This window comes from Kogia breviceps, chromosome 4, assembly GCF_026419965.1.
Source record: "Kogia breviceps isolate mKogBre1 chromosome 4, mKogBre1 haplotype 1, whole genome shotgun sequence".
Lineage (NCBI taxonomy): Eukaryota > Metazoa > Chordata > Mammalia > Artiodactyla > Physeteridae > Kogia > Kogia breviceps.
In genome coordinates, this window is record NC_081313.1 from 130,092,917 (window position 1) to 130,110,949 (window position 18,033).

Consider the following 18,033-nt stretch of genomic DNA (forward strand, 5'->3'; position numbering starts at 1 on the left):
CAGGTACATGCATGCTCTGTACAAGGTAAGTCGTCAGTTTATTTTCAATAAGGAGACTGGCATGATTTAATAACAAAGCAAGTGGGGAGGAGGAAGGAAAGAGTCAAGGCTGAGATCAGTGTTACATGCCTGGATGTCTGAGAGTGATGATACTATTGGCAGAATAGGAATGTTTGGCTGGGGAGGTGGTATGTTGTGTCGGAGGTCATGGTATGTGAGCGATCCAGGGAAATACCTGGATCTCAGATGGTAGGGATGGTGCACTGGTGTGTTTAGGATGAAGAGGTAGATTCGGGAGTCCTCTAGACATGACTTTTGAGGCACTGAGAGTAGAGATGGTCTTTGTGATGATAGGTTTGTACAGAGGCATCCATTTACTGGAAGACCTTGGACAACTCTCGTCCTTGCCGAACTTTCTAAATTAATGTACAAGTGGTTAGACAGAGGGTGGGGGGTGCTAATACTAACCCTAATTACTTCACCAGGTTTTGTTAAATGACAAGGTATAGCAGTGTTTCTGTAATCTGTAAACAGTTACGTCAAATGTAAACTGTGAATATTTGTTGCCAGGAGTAATCAAAGGTGGCTGGGGTTAGAAATGTATTCTTTGGTTCTATCTAAAACTGTCTCATGCTCTTATTCTTGTGCTTTGAACAACTTAATTGGCAGGTATCAAGGCTGCAGCAAGACCCTACTAGTATCTTAACCATCAGTAGTTTTCAGAAATAAAAACTCTTCCCATTCACCTCATGCTGATCTAGAAACCTGCTTTAATGATCTTTCTTATTGGTTCCCAAAGTGGTTTAAATAAGCTCTTGTGTGTTGTCTCTGTAGCCCAAAGATTAACGTTGGGCCAAAGCCTTTGGAAAAGAATTGAATAAAATTCTCTGAGAGGGCTTGTGTCTTTATCTAAGACAGCATTCCAAGGAGAGATCACTTTTGAGATTTAGTATATTTTCTTAGCTCCTCAGGATCCTCAGGAAAATGTGGTTTTAATTATTTAATTAAAATATTGTGGCCAACCTAATTTACCCCCCCTTATTTTTTAAACTCTGAGTGTGAGGATAAAAGGATACTATTGGGTTGACCCAGGGATAAAGAGTTCACAAGGTGTTATGGCAGAAGGATCCATATCCCGATTGTATTAACATCTAATTAGGATAACCATCTAGATTGAAATTTACTTGTTTTTCAAATTTTGGAGTCTAGAGAACTGCTGTTGAAGGGCAGAGAGTAGCAATTTGTCTGCAGTCATGTTCACAGGATTTATATTACATGATGAAGGGAGAACGCAGCCCCCGCCTTTTCTTCAATGCGTTCCTTGCATAGTCAGCCTCTTCCTCCTCAGTGGTTTGGAGATTGGGGATCTCTGATTTCTACTGTACCATGAAACAGGTAGTGGCTTGATTTAGTAAACATCTGAAGGTTTGTTTTGTTCAACTCTTGCTAAGTAGTTTTCAAAAGGAAAGGAATTGTTGAGTGGGACATTTGAAGTATAGCAGTTTGGATGGAGTGTGTGGGGGTCCTTCCTCCTTCCCTCCCCCTCTTCCCTTTCTTTCATCTTGGGGATTAAATCTCAGGAGAAATGACTGATTTAAATTAGGGGTCAGGACAATTACCACCTACAGAGAGAGAACCCAAGAACTCTGCCACCTGAAAGAAATGATGAACGTGAACTAGCAGAGTTTAGAAAAGATCAAAATAAACCATGATATATAACAGTATAAATGTGTTGGCCTGTCTTACCACAAACATTTTTCTTTTTTTAATTTCCTTGTGGTGAATTCCTTGGTGGTCCAGTGGTTAGGACTCTGTGCTTCCACTGCAGGGGGCACGGGTTCAATTCCTGGTCAGGGAACAAAAACAAAGATCCTGCAAGCCATGCACGGTGTAGCCAAAAAAAAATAATAATAATAAAAATTTTTCTTGTGGTAAAATAAACATAAAATTTGCCATTTAAACCATATTGTGTACAATTCAGTGGCATTAAGTGCACTGACAGTTTTGTATAACCATCACCACTGTTCTGAAATATCCAGAATATTTTCATCACCCCAAACAGAAACTATGCTCTCCCAGCCTCTGGTAACCTCTCTTCTCTTTCTGTCTCCATGAATTTGCCTATTCTGGTACTTCATATAAGTGGAATTGTATATTATTTGTCTTTTCTATCTGATTTATTTCATTTAGCATAATGTTTTCAAGGTTCATCCATGTTGTAGCATGTATCAGAATTTCATTCCTTTTTATTACTGGATAATGTTCCAATGTGTGTATATACCACATTTTGTTTATCTTTTCATCTGTCAATGACCACTAGGGTTGTTTCCACCTTTTGGCTATTGTGAATAATGCTGCTCTGAACATGGGTGTACACATATCTGTTTGAGTTCCTGCTTTCGATTCCTTCGGGTATATATCCAGAAGTGGAATTGCTACATCATATAGTAATTCTATGTTTAACTTTTTGAGGAACTACTAAACTGTTTCTCAGCTGTATTGTTTTACATTCCCACCAGCAATGCATAAGGTTTCAGATTTTTCCATATCCTCACCAACACTTATTTTTTTCTCTCATTTGGATGATAGCCATCCTGATGGGTATGTCAAAAATTTTTAACATCTACCCTGATGATTCAGAAGTGCTCCTTACTATTGTGGGAACCAGTTCCCTCAAGATAGTAAAAGGGAGCAGTAGCCTAAGGCAGTGACATATAAAAGAGGAGCTGCAGGGATTCTAGCGATCATATGCAGTATCTGCTTATTCATAGACATTTTTATTTATAAAGGGGTTTATATTTTTCTTGATGTCAACCTTTTTTTTTTTTTGTAAAATATGTGGACTCTTAGGGATCAGCTGAAACCCTCAGATTTGGAAGGGGCACAATCTAGGAGCCCTTGGATATGTGTGAGCTGGGCCACACCAGTCAACTCTTGGATTTGGCTTTTAAAGTTTGGATTAGTGTTGTGAGTGGTCCTGGGGATGAACCTTTGTAAGAAGTCCTTTGACCTTTCCTATCATTTTACTTGACCTTTTGCCTTGCCTAATGTACATAGTAAGCCTCAACATATTTTCAAATGGAGAACCAAAAAAACGTAGGGTACGACCTGGTAGAAAGGGCTATGAAAGAGATTAAAGCTGTGGCTCTCTTCAGGTGGTACCATAGCTGCTCATAAATAAATCATTTGCCCCATCTCATTGCTTTAGAGGTAGTTCTCTGTTACTGCAGTGTCTTCCTGCCCCTAGGAGCTGTTGTTGAATAGTTTTGAATGAGCCCAGGTACAGAAAATCTATTGGTAAATATTGTTTCTGATGGACCACAGTCTTCTCTCCCTTGAAAGGCTCTCAAAACTGTATTGGGACTGGTGAGCCAGAGCTGTGAATAAGAAAGTAGTAACTAGGGGAATTAATTTAGCCTTTCCCCTAGTTGTCATTGTTGGGTTTTTGTTTTTTTGGAATAACTACCAGTCCTTGAGGTCAGCTTGAGGGCAGGGTGGAGGATTTTTTGATCAAATAAGTTTGAGAAATGAGATCTGCTCTGTTCACCTATTGGGGATTTATAATGCACGTTAGCACCTAGCATCTTAAAGTTTCCAAGAAATTCTGCATAAAGGCAGTATAACTGTTTGGTTAATGTGGTGTTTTCCTAACCTCACAACCCTTTTGTTGAGTAACCATTTAACATTCCTAGGGACAAATATAACTCAGGTCACACATTGGGAAATTATATCATTAACTTTTTATGTACTTTAATATCGAAAACTGAATAAAATATGGATATTCTTGAGCCCACAGAAGTGTGAAGGCATCCCCAGAAAGCATGTTGTTATACCTTCCTCCTCAGTGTCACTTGGCCATCTAAGTATTAATGTGCCTTTTGTATATGGCTCCCTGAGGAGGTAGTTTTTGTTTGTTTGTTTGTTTTAATAAATTTATTTATTTTATTTATTTATTTTTGACTGTATTTGGTCTTCATTGCTGCACGTGGGCTTTCTCTGGTTGCAGTGAGCAGGGGCTACTCTTCATTGCAGTGATGGGCTTCTCATTGCAGTGGCTTCTCCTGTTGTGGAGCACGGGCTCTAGGCGTGCGGGCTTCAGTAGTTGTGCCATGCTGGCTCTAGAGCGCAAGCTCAGCAGCTGTGGCACACGGGCTTAGTTGCTCCTCGGCATGTGGGATCTTCCCGGAGCAGGGCTCGAACCCATGTGCCCTGCATTGGCAGGCGGATTCTTAACCACTGCACTTCCAGGGAAGCCCTAGGAGGTAGTTTTGGAGCAGTGTGTCATTATGGAAGATTCTGTGTAATGGTAACTGCTGTAAAAGTCCTTATTCTTCTTTTTCCCTTCCACTTTTGGGTGGGGAATTTTGCTCTTCTTGGTTGTTTCACAATAAATGTTTGGAACAGTACCAAGCGTTTCTGGAAAATGGGTGCAAAATGTTGGGGATGAGGATAGTTGGTGTTGTGACCTTTAGTCATTAGTTTTAGAGACTGGGAGAGTTTATCACTGAAAAGAGTTTCTACTGCTTGGGGTAGAATTGGCCCTCCCGCATCCTGTTTGCTGCCACCTAAGAGACTAGGAGAAGCAACTAAGGACCTTTATCACAGGAGAACGAGCTCAACCTTCTATATGGTGGATACCCTCTTTTTGGGAATTGGTGTCTTTAAAATATACAGCTTTGTTGCCAACAGCTATCACAGATGTTGAGTTGTTGAGCTGGAATAGCTGTGGGAGAAAAGAATGTGTTGGCAAAATATACCTATTGATAATAATCACCTTTCAGATTTAGTTCATTGCTACATCCTAATTTAATATCTCATTCATTTCTCATAACACCTCTATTACATAGTTAAGGGATAATAATTGTAATTCCTCAGTCTGGGAGCTAAAGCATACATTTAACTAACTTGCTCTAATTCATAAGGCCATTTAGTGTTTTTTGTTTTTTTAAATTCAAGTATAGTTAATCTACAATGTTGTGTTAGTTTCAAGTGTACAGCAAAGTGATTCAGTTATACATGTATATATAATATTCTTTTTCAGATTCTTTTCCCTTATAGGTTATTACAAGATATTGAGCATCGTTCCCTGTGCTATACAGTAGGTCCTTGTTGGTTATCTCCTTTATATGTAATAGTGTAAATGTTAATCACAAACTCCTAATTCATCTCCCCCACCCCCTGCTATCCCCTTTCATGACCATAAGTTTGTTTTCTGTCTGAGTTTATTTCTGTTTTGTAAATAAGTTCATTTGTGTCATTTTTTTAGATTCCACAAATAAGTGATTATCATATGGTATTTTTCTTTCTCTGTCTGACTTACTTCACTTAATATGATAATCTCTAGGTTCATCCATGATGCTGCAAATGGCATTATTTCATTCTTTTTTTTTTTTTTTTTTTTGCTGTACGCGGGCCTCTCACTGTTGTGGCCTCTCCCGTTGCAGAGCACAGGCTCTGGACGCGCAGGCTCAGCGGCCATGGCTCACAGGCCTAGCCGCTCTGCAGCATGTGGGAGCTTCCCGGACAGGGGCATGAACCCGTGTCCCCTGCATCGGCAGGGGGACAACCACTGCACCACCAGGGAAGCCCTATTTCATTCTTTTTTATGGCTGAGTACTATTCCAGTGTGTGTGTGTGTGTGTGTGTGTGTGTGTGTGTGTGTGTGTGTGTGTGTGTATACATACACACACACACACACACACACACCCCACATCTTTATCCATTCCTCTGTCAGTGGACATTTAGGTTGCCTTCATGTCTTGGCTACTGTAAATAGTGCTCAGTGGACATTGGGGTGCATGTATCTTTTCAAATTAGAGTCTTCTCCAGATACATGCCCAGGAGTGGGATTCTGGATCATATAGTAATTCTATTTTTAGTTTTTTAAGGAACCTCCATGCTGTTCTCCATAGTGGTTGCACCTATTTACACTCCCACCAACAGTGTAGGAGTGTTCCTTTTTCTCCACACTCTCTCCAGCATTTATTATTTGTAGACTTTTTAATGATAGTCATTCTGACTGGTGTGAGGTTAACACCTTATTGTAGTTTTAGAATGCATTTCTCTAATAATCAGTGATATGGAGCATCTTTTCATGTGCCTCTTGGCCATTTGTCTTCTTTGGAGAAATGTCTGTTTAGATCTTCTGCCTATTTTTTCACTGGGTTGTTTGTTTTTTGGATATTAAGTTGTATGAGCTGTTTGTATATTTTGGAAATTAATCCTTTGTTGATGGCATCATTTGCAAATATTTTCTTCCAGTTCATAGGTTGTCTTTTCGTTTTGTTTATGGTTTTCCTTTGCTGTGCAAAAGCTTCTAAATTTAATTAGGTCCCATTCGTTTATTTTTGTTTTCATTTCCATTACTCTAGGAGACAGATCCAAAAAAATATCACTGCAATTTATGTCAAACAGTGTTCTGCCTATGTTTTCCTCTAGGGGTGTTATAGTATCCAGTCATACATTTAGGTCCTTAATCCATTTTGAGTTTATTTTTGTGCATGGTGTTAGAGAATGTTCTAATTCCATTCTTTTACATGTAGCTGTCCAGTTTTCCCAGCACCACTTATTGACGAGACTGTCTTTTCTCCATTGTATATTCTTGCCTCCTTTGTCATGGATTAATTGACCATAAGCCATTTCTGGGCTTTCTGTCCTGTTCCATTGATCTATGTATCTGGTTTTTTGTGAGTACCATACTGTTTGATTACTGTAGCTTTGTAGTATAGTGTGAAGTCAGGGAGCATGATTCCTCCAGCTCCATTCTGCTTTCTCAAGATTGTCTTGGCTATTTGGGGTCTTCTCTGTGTCCATACAAATTAAAACAACATTTGTTCCAGTTCTGTGAAAAATGCCATTGGTAATTTGATAGGGACTGCATTGAATTCTGTAGATTGCTTAGGTACTATGGTCATTTTAACAAACTGATGCTTCCAATACAAGAACACTGTATATGTTTTCATCTCTTTGTATCATCTTCAATTTCTTTCATCAGTGTCTTATAGTTTTTGGAGTACAGGTCTTTTGCCTCCTTGGGTAGGTTTATTCCTAGGTATTTTATTCTTTTTGATGTGATGGTAAATGGGATTGTTTCCTTAATTTCTCTTTCTTTGTTAGTATATAGAAATGCAACAGATTTCTGTATATTAATTTTGTATCCAGCAACTTTACCAAATTCACTGATGAGCTGTAGTAGTTTTCTGGTAGCATCTTTAGGATTTTCTATGTATCTGCATATCATCTTCATGTCATCTGCAGACAGTGAAAGTTTTACTTCTTTTCCAATTTGGATTCCTTTTATTTCTTTTCTTTTTTTTTTCTTCCTCATTACTGTGGCTAGGGCTTCCAAAACTATGTTGAATAAAAGTGGTAAGGGTGATGGGCTTCCCTGGTGGCGCAGTGGTTGAGAGTCCGCCTGCCGATGCAGGGGACACGGGTTCGTGCCCCGGTCTGGGAGGATCCCACGTGCCGCGGAGCGGCTGGGCCCGTGAGCCATGGCCACTGAGCCTGCGCGTCCGGAGCCTGTGCTCCACAATGGGAGAGGCCACAACAGTGAGAGGCCCGCGTACCACAAAAAAAAAAAAAAAGTGGTAAGGGTGAGCATCCTTGTCTTATTCCTGATCTTAGAGGAAATTCTTTCAACTTTTCACCATTGAGTATGATGTTAGATGTGGGTTTGTCATATATGGCCTTTATTATGTTGAGGTGTGTTCCCACTATGCCCACTTTCTGAAGAGTTCTTATCATAAATGGATGTTGAATTTTATCAATAGCTTTTTCTGCATCTAGTGAGATGATCATATAGTTTTTATTCAGTTTGTTAATGTGGTGTATCACACTGAATTAATTTGTGGATATTGAAAAATCCTTGCATCCCTGGGATAAGTCCCATTGATCATGGTGTATGATCCTTTTAATGTATTGTTGGACTTAGTTTGCTACTATTTTGTTGAGGATTTTTGCATCTATGTTCATTGGTGATACTGGCCTGTAATTTTTTTTGTGATATCTTTGTCTGGTTTTGGTATCAGGGTAGTAGTGGCCTCATAGAATGAGTTTGGAAGTGTTCCTTCCTCTGCAATTTTTTGGAATAGTTTCAGGAGGGTAAGTGTTAACTCTTCTCTTAATGTTTGGTAGAATTTGCCTGTGAAGCCATCTGGTCCTGGACTTTTGCTTGTTGGGAGTTTTTAAAGTAGTGATTCAAGTTCAGTACTGGTTGGGAGTTTTTAAACTAGTGATTCAAGTTCAGTTCGTATTTTCTATTTCTGCCTGGTTCAGTTTTGGGAAATTGTACCTTTCTAAGAATTTGTATATTTCTTTTAGGTTGTCCATTCTATTGGTGTACAGTTGCTCATAGTCGTCTCTTATGATCCTTTGTATTTCTGTGGTGTTGGTTGTAACTTTTCCTTTTTCATTTCTGATTTTATTGATTTGGGCCCTCTCCCTTTTTTTCTTTTTCTTTTTCTTTTTAAAAATTAATTAATTTATGGTTGCTTTGGGTCTTTGTTGCTGCGTGCGGACTTGCTCTAGTTGCCTCGGGCAGGGGCTACTCTTCGTTGCAGTGTGCAGACTTCTCAGTGTGGTAGCTTCTCTTGTTGTGGAGCATGGGGTCTAGGTGTGCAGGCTTCAGTAGTTATGACACATGGGCTCAGTAGTTGTGGCTCACGGGCTCTGGAGCACAGGCTCAGTAGTTGTGGTGCACGGGCTTAGGTGCTCCACAGCATGTGGGATCTTCCCAGACCAGAGCTTGAACCCATGTCCCCTGAGTTGGCAGGTGGATTTTTAACCACTGCGCTTTCAGGGAAGTCCCTCTCTTTTTTCTTGCTGAGTCTGGGCAAAGGTTTATCAATTTTGTTCATGTTGCCAAAGAACCAGCTTTTAGTTTGTTGGTCTTTTCTATTGTTTTTTTAAATCTCTATTTCATTTATTTCTTCTTCTGATCTTTATGAGTTCTTTCCTTCTACCAAGTTTGGGTTTTGTTTGTTCTTCTCTAGTTGCTTTAGACATAAAGTTAGGTTGTTTATTTGAGATTTTTCTTGTTTCCTGAGGTAAACTTTATTGCTATAAACTTCCCTCTTAGTATTACTTTTGCTGCATCTCATATGTTTTGGATTGTTATGTTTTCATTTTCATTTGTCTCTAGGTATATTTTTATTTCCTCTTTGGTTTCTTCAGTGATCCATTGGTTGTTTAGTAGTGAATTGTTTAACCTCCACATGTTTGTGTTTTTTGCAGTTTTTTTCATGTAGTTGATTTCTGGCCTCGTAGTGTCGTGGTCAGAAAAGATGCTTGATACAGTTTCAGTTTTCTTAAATTTACAGAGGCTTGCCTTGTTGCCCAGCGTGTGATCTGTCCTGGAGAATGTTCTATGTGCACTTGAGAAGAATGTGTATCCTGATGCTTTTGGATGGAATGCCCTATAAATATCAACTAAGTCCATCTGGTCTGATGTGCCATTTAAGGCCTGTGTTTCCTTATTGCTTTTCTGTCTGGATGATCTATCCATTGATGTAAGTGGGATGTTAAAGTCCCCCACTGTTTTTTTACTGTCAATTTCTTCTTTTATGTCTGTTAACATTTGCCTTAAATATTGAGGTGCTCCTATGTAGGGTGCATATATATTTACAATTGTTGTATATTCTTGGATTGATCCTTTGATCATTATGTAGTGTCCATCTTTGTCTCTTATAACAGTCTTTATTTTAAAGTCTATTTTGCCAGATGTAAGTATTGCAATTTTGGCTTTCTTTTGATTTCCATTAGCGTGGAATACCTTTTTCTGTCCCCTCACTTTCAGTCTGTATGTGTCTCTAGATATGAAGTGAGTCTCTTGTAGGCAGCAAATATATGGGTCTTGTTTTTGTATCCATTCAGCCAGTATGTGTCTTTTGGTTGGAGCATTTAGTTCATTTACATTTAAGATAATTATCGATATGTACGTTCCTATTGCCATTTTGTTAATTGTTTTGGATTTGTTTTTGTAGATTTCCCCACCCATTCTTTGTTTTCTTGTTGTGATTTGGTGACTAACTTTAGTGTTATGTTTGGATTTCTTTTTCTGTTTTGCGTGTATATCTATTATGCGTTTTTGTTTTGCGGTTACCATGAAGTTTTTTTTTATAGGAGTCTATATTTATACGTGTTTATTTTAGTTGCTGATCTCTTAATTTCAAACGCATTTTAGATACCCTGAATTTGTATTCTCCTCCTCTGATGATTACTGTTTTTGATTTTCTATTTTACATCTAATTGTTTTGTGTATCCCTTAACTGCTTATTGTTGGATACAAATGATTTTACTACTTAAAAAAAATTTATTTATTTATTTTTGGCTGCATTGGGTCTTTTTTTTTTAAACATCTTTATTGGAGTATAATTGCTTTACACTGGTGTGTTAGTTTCTGCTTTACAACAAAGTGAATCAGTTATACATATACATATGTTCCCATATCTCTTCTCTCTTGCATCTCCCTCCCTCCCACCCTCCCTATCCTACCCCTCTAGGTGGGCACAAACCACCTAGCTGATCTCCCTGTGCCATGCGGCTGCTTCCCACTAGCTATCCACCCTACGTTTGGTAGTGTATATATGTCCATGCCACTCTCTCACTTCGTCACAGCTTACCCTTCCCCCTCCCCATATCCTCAAGTCCATGCTCTAGTAGGTCTGTGTTTTATTCCCGTCCTACCCCTAGTGTCTTCATGACATATTTTTTCTTAGATTCCATATATATGTGTTAGCGTACGGTATTTGTTTTTCTTCTTCTGACTTACTTCACTCTGTATGACAGAATCCAGGTCCATCCACCTCACTACAAATAACTCAGTTTCATTTCTTTTTATGGCTGAGTAATATTCCATTGTATATATGTGCCACATCTTCTTTATCCATTCATCTGTTGATGGACACTTAGGTTGCTTCCATGTCCTGGCTATTGTAAATAGAGCTGCAGTGAACATTGTGGTACATGACTCTTTTTGAATTATGGTTTTCTCATGGTATATGCCCAGTAGTGGGATTGCTGGGTCCTATGGTAGTTCTATTTCTAGTTTTTTAAGGAACCTCCATACTGTTCTCCATAGTGGCTGTATCAATTTACATTCCCACCAGCACTAATGATTAATTCCCACTCTAATGATTAATGATGTTGAGCATTCTTTCATGTGTTTGTTGGCAATCTGTATATTGTATATCTTCTTTGGAGAAATGCCTGTTTAGGTCTTCTGCCCATTTTTGGATTGGGTTGTTTGTTTTTTTTGTTATTGAGCTGCATGAGTTGCTTATAAATTTTGGAGATTAATCCTTTGTTAGTTGCTTCATTTTCAACTATTTTCTCCCATTCTGAGGATTGTCTTTTGGTCTTGTTTATGGTATCCTTTGCTGTGCAAAAGCTTTTAAGTTTCATTAGGTCCTATTTGTTTATTTTTGTTTTTATTTCCATTTCTCTAGGCGGTGGGTCAAAAAGGAACTTGCTGTGATTTATGTCATAGAGTGTTCTGCCTATGGTTTCCTCTAAGAGTTTGATAGTGTCTGGCCTTGCATTTAGGTCTTTAACCCATTTTGAGTTTATTTTTGTGTGTGGTGTTAGGGAGTGTTCTAATCTCATACTTTTACATGTAGCTGTCCAGTTTTCCCAGCACCACTTATTGAAGAGGCTGTCTTTTCTCCACTGTATATTCTTGCCTCCTTTATCAAAGATAAGGTGATTATATGTGCATGGGTTTATCCCTGGGCTTTCTATCCTGTTCCATTGATCTATATTTCTGTTTTTGTGCCAGTACCATACTGTCTTGATGACTGTAGCTTTGTAGTATAGTCTGAAGTCAGGGAGCCTGATTGCTCCAGCTCCATTTTTCTTTCTCAAGATTGCTTTGGCTATTCGGGGTCTTTTGTGTTTCCATACAAATTGTGAAATTTTTTGTTCTAGTTCTGTAAAAAATGCCAGTGGTAGTTTGATAGGGATTGCATTGAATCTGTAGATAGCTTTGGGTAGTAGAGTCATTTTCACAATGTTGATTCTTCCAATCCAAGAACATGGTATATCTCCATCTATTTGTATCATCTTTAACTTTTTTCATTAGTGTCTTATAATTTTCTGCATATGGGTCTTTTGTCTCCTTAGGTAGGTTTATTCCTAGATATTTTATTCTTTTTGTTGCAGTGGTAAATGGGAGTGTTTTCTTAATTTCACTCTCAGATTTTTCATCATTAGTATATGAGAATGCCAGAGATTTCTGTGCATTAATTTTATATCCTGCTACTTTACCAAATTCATTGATTAGCTCTAGTAGTTTTCTGGTAGCATCCTTAGGATTCTCTATGTATAGTGTCATGTCATCTGCAAACAATGACAGCTTTATTCTTCTTTTCTGATTTGGATCCCTTTTATTTCTTTTTCTTCTCTGATTGCTGTGGCTGAAACTTCCAGAACTATTGCATTGGATCTTTGTTGCTGTTTATGGGCTTTCTGTAGTTGTGGCGAGCAGGGGCTACTCTTCGTTGTGGTGCACAGCCTTCTCACTGCGGTGGCTTCTCTTGTTGCAGAGCATGGGCTCTAGGTGCACAGGCTTCAGTAGTTGTGGCGCACGGGCTTAGTTGCTCTGTGGCACATGGGATCTTCCTGGACCAGGGCTCGAACCTGTGTCCCCTGCATTGGCAGGTGGATTCTTAACCACTGCACCACTAGGGAAGTCCAGATTTTACTACTTTTATCTTTTAACCTCCCTACTAGCTTTGTGTGTGGATGATTTCCTACTTTTATTGTATGTTTGCCTTTCCCAGTGAGATTTTTTATTTTGTAATTTTCTTGTTTCTAGTTGTGGCCTTTTCTTTTCCACCTAGAGCAGTCCCTTTAGCATTTGTTGTAAAGCTGGTTTGGTGGTGCTGAAATCTTTTAGCTTTTGCTTATCTGTAAAGCTTTTGACTTCTCTATCAAAATTGAAAGAGAGCCTTGCTAGGTAGAGTATTCTTGGTTGTAGGTTTTTCTCTTTCATCACTTTAAGTATTGTGCCACTCCCTTCTGGCCTGCAGAGTTTCTGCTGAAAAATCAGCTGATAGCCTTATGGGAGTTCTCCTGTTTGTTATTTGTTGCTTTTCCCCTGTTGCTTTTAATATTCTCTCTTTATATTTAATTTTTGTCCTTTTGATTACAGTGTGTCATGGTGTATTCCCCTGTGGGTTAATTCTGTATGGGACTCTGCACTTCCTGGACTTGGGCGACTATTTCCTTTCCCAGGTTAGGGAAGTTTTCAGCTATTATCTCTTGAAATATTTTCTCAGGTCCTTTCTCTCTCTCTTCTCCTCCTGGGACCTCTATAATGTGAATATTAGCATGCTTGACGTTGTCCCAGAGGTCTTAAACTGTCCTCATTTCTTTTCATTCTTTTTTTCTTTTTTTGGTTTGGCAGCAGTGATTTCCACTACTCTGTATTCCAGCTCACAGATCCATTCTTCTCCTTCATTTAGTCTACTGTTGGTTCCTTTTAGTGTGTTTTTCATTTCAGTTATTGTATTCTTTAATTTTGTTTGTTTCCCTGGTGGGTGAGGTTGGTCCAGGGGCTTGTGCAGGCTTCCTGGTGGGAGGGGCCCATGCCTGCCTCCTGGTAGGTGGAACTGGGTCTTGGTTTTCTGGTGGGCAGGGCCATGTTTAGGGCTGTGTTTAGAGCCAGCTGTGGATAGGAAGTTTTTAGGCAACCTATCTGCTGACAGGTGGGGCTGTGTCCACACCCAGTTTGTTGCTTGACCTGAGGTATCCCAGCACTGGAGCCTACAGGCTGTTGGGTGCGACCAGGTCTTGGTGCCAATATATCAGCCTCCCCCATGTATCTGCCACCAGTGTCTGTGTCCCCAGGGTGGGCCACAGCTGCCCCCCACCTTCCCAGGAGACCCTGCAAGACCAACAGGTAGGTCTGGCCCAGGCTCCTGTGAAATTACTGCTTTTGTCTTTGGTCCTGGTGTGCGTGAGTTTTTGTGTGCACCCTTTAAGAATGAAGTCTTATTTCCTCCAATCCTGTGGAGCTTCTGCAATCAAGCCTCACTGGCCCTCAAAGCTAAATGCTCTAGGGGCTCCTCTTCCTGTTGCCAGACCCCCAGGCTGGGGGCCCTGATATGGGGCTGAGAACTCTTGCTCCTGTGGGGAAACCTCTATAACATAATTATTCTCCAGTTTGGGGTTCACCTACCTGGGGGATATGGGATTTGATTATATTGTAAGTCCATGCCTCCTGCCAGTCTCATGGTTCTGTCTTTATGTCTTTAGCTGTAGAGGATCTTTTCTGGTAGGTTTCAGTCTTTTTCAACAATGATTGTTCTGCAGATTGTTGTGATTTTGGTGTGCTTGTGAGAGTTGATGAGCTTAAGGTCCTTCTACTCCGCCATCTTGGCCACTCTCCTATTTAGTTTAAATTATGGAATCAAAACTGGAATCCAGGTCTCTTGTCTTCCAAACAAGTCATCTTTTTGCTAACTGCATTGACAAATTTGTTTCAATGCCAAGTGTTTAAAATAACGTTTTACATAAATATTTGTATTTGTATGGAAGTTTTATGGCTTAGAAAATTTGGTAGCTAGGAGTAATATTATTTTCTTTATATAGATGAGAAAAATGAGTCTTAGAAAGATTGACCTACCCAATATTATAGAGTTTGCAAGTGACAGCAGTGACTAGAACTTAGCCCTTTTTTTGTCCAGTGTTTTCCCGATAAACTAAGCTGTTGGTACATGGTGTCTATAGTGGTTGCCAATAAATATATGCCAAAATATACATGTTGAAGAGAACTCAATCTCTTCTTGATTCTTCAGCCCTGTTGCTAGAAAGGATAAGTTTCAGGTTTTAGAGAGTATCAGATTTTTCTGCCAGATCCAAGGTTATAGACCAGGATTATACTAGTCCACTTTGTTGAATGAATCACTTGCATAATTTGGTTTTGGGGGGAGGTCTAAGTAATAGGTCTGAAAAAGGCAACTGACCTTGTTTCTCACAGGAATCATGGGAAGAGTTAGGACCGAGAGTACGTGTCAGCAGTATATCCAAGGAGGAATTGGGCCAGAACTAGCCTTTGGGCAGGCATCAGTCCATTTAAACTGTAGCACTGGATTGAGACCCATAGTTAATTCTGTTTCTGGGCCCAGGTTGGGCACTTGAGGGTGTTTCCTAGGCTAGAACAGTGCACTGAGAATGACAGCCCACTAGTGGGAAAAACCCAGCAAAGATCTAGGAAATGCAGATGATAGTCAATTTATTAATCTAATTGAGTAGAACAGTTATTGCATCCTTGTTGACTATCTCTTATTTGTTCAGCAAGAGGTCTCTGAAATTGATGTAATGTATCACTCTAAAGCTTTAGGCCAGAGAATGTGTTAACTACAGAGGGCAGCCTAGCTTAAATTGGCTCTTTACATCAGTCTAAGAAATGATACTGCATCTAGAATGAATAAGAACAAGGAGTTCAGTTTAAAGCAGAGGTTCTCAGATTTTAGAGAAGCAGAATCACCCTGAGGGCTTGTTAAAACACATTGCTGGGTCCTACTCTCAGAATTTCTGCTTTAGTAGGTCTGGGCTGGAGCCCAAGAATTGCATTAGTAACAGATTTCCAGGTTGATGCTGATGCTGCTGGTCCTGGGATCACACTTTGAAGACCCCTCATCTAGGAAGAGATGATGTAGTGGGTATAGCTGTTTAGTTCTTGATTAAAGCCTTCACAGAGGAAGGAAAGGGGAAGTAACCTGTCAGTTTCTACCACAGTCAAGACCCCGTGCCAGGTGACTTGCAGTCATTTAATTTAACCCTTGAAACCACTCTGCAAAGTAGTCCTTATCCCTGTTTCCCCTCTCAACATACACGTTCAGAGCTGGAATAATTCTTACTTCAAGGACAGCTTTCACTTATAACTCAAAGAATAATGTTGCATATACCATTATGAACATGATTTTATGTAATGTAGAGGATATATTAAATTCTGTTATTGGTGATGCATTTTCATTGCTCTTGTAGATTTATGAGAGGTATAAAATGTAGGTTCACTTAGCAGTAATGATTATACAGTAGATGGAAATGCTGAGACATTATGTTTTCTCATACAAAACATGAAGAGAATGGGAGGTTTATTTATTTATTTATTTATTTATTTATTTATTTATTTATTTATTTATTTATTTTTGCGGTACGCGGGCCTCTCACTGCTGTGGCCTCTCCCGTTGCGGAGCACAGGCTCCGGACGTGCAGGCTCAGCGGCCATGGCTCAAGGGCCCAGCCGCTCCGCAGCATGTGGGATCTTCCCGGACCGGGGCACGAACTCATGTCCCCTGCATCGGCAGGCGGACTGTCAACCACTGCGCCACCAGGGAAGCCCGGGAGGTTTATTTTAACATTAAGTAAAATACATTTTTAGATCACAGGAATGATGGGCCTATGTTAATAATTTTCTTTTTTCCTTTTGGCCGTGCCACGGGGCATGTGGGATCTTAGTTCCCCAACCAGAGAATCGAACCTGCGCCTCCTGCATTGGAAGCATGGAGTCTTAACCACTGGACTGTCAGGGAAGTCCCGGGCCTATGTTAATTTTGTCAGCGTTTTTTTTTTTTTTTAATGGTTCCAGTTGTTTATTGACCAGTCCTATTGTAGAAACAAATAAAGGGAGGGATGGTGAATTTCAGAATAATTGGTACTAAAATATGGCCTAAATTCTTGATAGTACAATCACAGTACTTATTCCTTTAAAGTGTTCTTTGTTAATGTTATTTTTGAAAGGTCAACTTGTTTTTAGTGGCTTTCAGTGAAGTTACTTTGTGTTGTTGACAGATTTGCACAGAATTATTAAAACAACAACAACAGTGATCCAAGCAGTTGAATTGAAAGTGTTCTGGGAAATCTACTGTTTATCGTGAAAATTATCTTTGATCTTGAAATTAAAAGTAAAGCTGGAAAGGAATTTACAAACGAGAAAAAAAAGAAGTTTGGGATCGGACTCACAGGATCTGGGCTTGGAAATGCCTCAGGTAAATCATACAGAGTAGGTGCAAAGTTTTATATTTTCCCACTGCAGTTGGTTCAGTAAGTTCTCTGAATCTTAACACAACTTGCTATGCTATCTTTTAAAGACATTTTGCTTCTGATCTCAACTGGTTTTGAATACATGTCCTTCCTTTGCTATAGCTTTGAAATTTAATGAGGTTGACACAGGGAACAATGTGAAGGAAAAGTTGGTTAGAAGGTAGCAGAGGTGCTGGCTTTTATGGGGGCTAAACCAACTCCCCTGAAAATTAATCTGCCAGAGAACGCCCATTTCCATCCCCTCTATCTTCTTCTAGTTTCCTAATTGTTCCTTTCCCTTCATGCCCATTGAATTCAGTTAGGAGGAAATGGTGAGCGACTTCAACCTTTCTCTCTTTTCTCACACACACACACACACACACACACACACACACGTATATACATATATACCTATACCTCCCACAAAACATGTCTGAGAATGACTCTATCTCTTTATATCATGGTAACTAGTTTGAGTTGCTGGGTTCTGGTTTGAGGCAATCACTGAAACAATAAATGAAGTCCTGTTAGTCCCTATTCTGCATATCCAAACTTCTTCCCTTCCCCTTCCAGTGGTTAGGTCTTATCCCTTCCCTTTTTATGCTGGGGAGAAGCCTAGAAATAATGAAAGGGCAGGGACTCTGAGGTGGCTTTATGTGGGGCCAGGCAGAACTGTGCCTCGAGCATGGGAAATCAGCAACTTGCCGAGATGGTCAAGTGATTTGGAGGCAGGCAGCAGAGGCAAAGAAAGGGGGTTTGCTAGCTGATAGTAAAAAGACCAGTTGCCTCCCTCCACCCCAACCACTATACCAAGTGGACTGCAGATACCCATTTTGTGTTCTTTCCCATTCAAGGTTTCATTCGCTATTTATTGAATACTTGAATTTAGGTCTGTAAAACACTTATTTTGAGCTTGCAACCTGACAAGCTTGTGGAAAATTAGAGAAAGAAAAGAATGGGATGGGAACTACCCATGAAGGAAAACATGGTGAAAGAGTGTGTGAA

General features: G+C 39.7%; 1 protein-coding gene across 3 annotated transcripts in view; it reads left to right on the forward strand.

Annotated features, from left to right (window-relative positions):
• CREBRF (CREB3 regulatory factor) overlaps nt 1-18,033 on the forward strand; it is a 68,134-nt gene that overhangs the window by 11,045 nt on the left and 39,056 nt on the right. For 2 of the 3 annotated variants that reach the window (XM_067031887.1, XM_059061697.2), the window contains exon 2: nt 16,798-16,994. The exons of the other annotated variant lie outside the window; for it this stretch is intronic. In XM_067031887.1, the coding sequence (XP_066887988.1) occupies nt 16,986-16,994 (9 nt within the window). In that variant the 5' untranslated portion in view covers nt 16,798-16,985. The remainder of the gene's footprint in view (nt 1-16,797; nt 16,995-18,033) is intronic. 3 annotated transcript variants of the gene reach the window in all.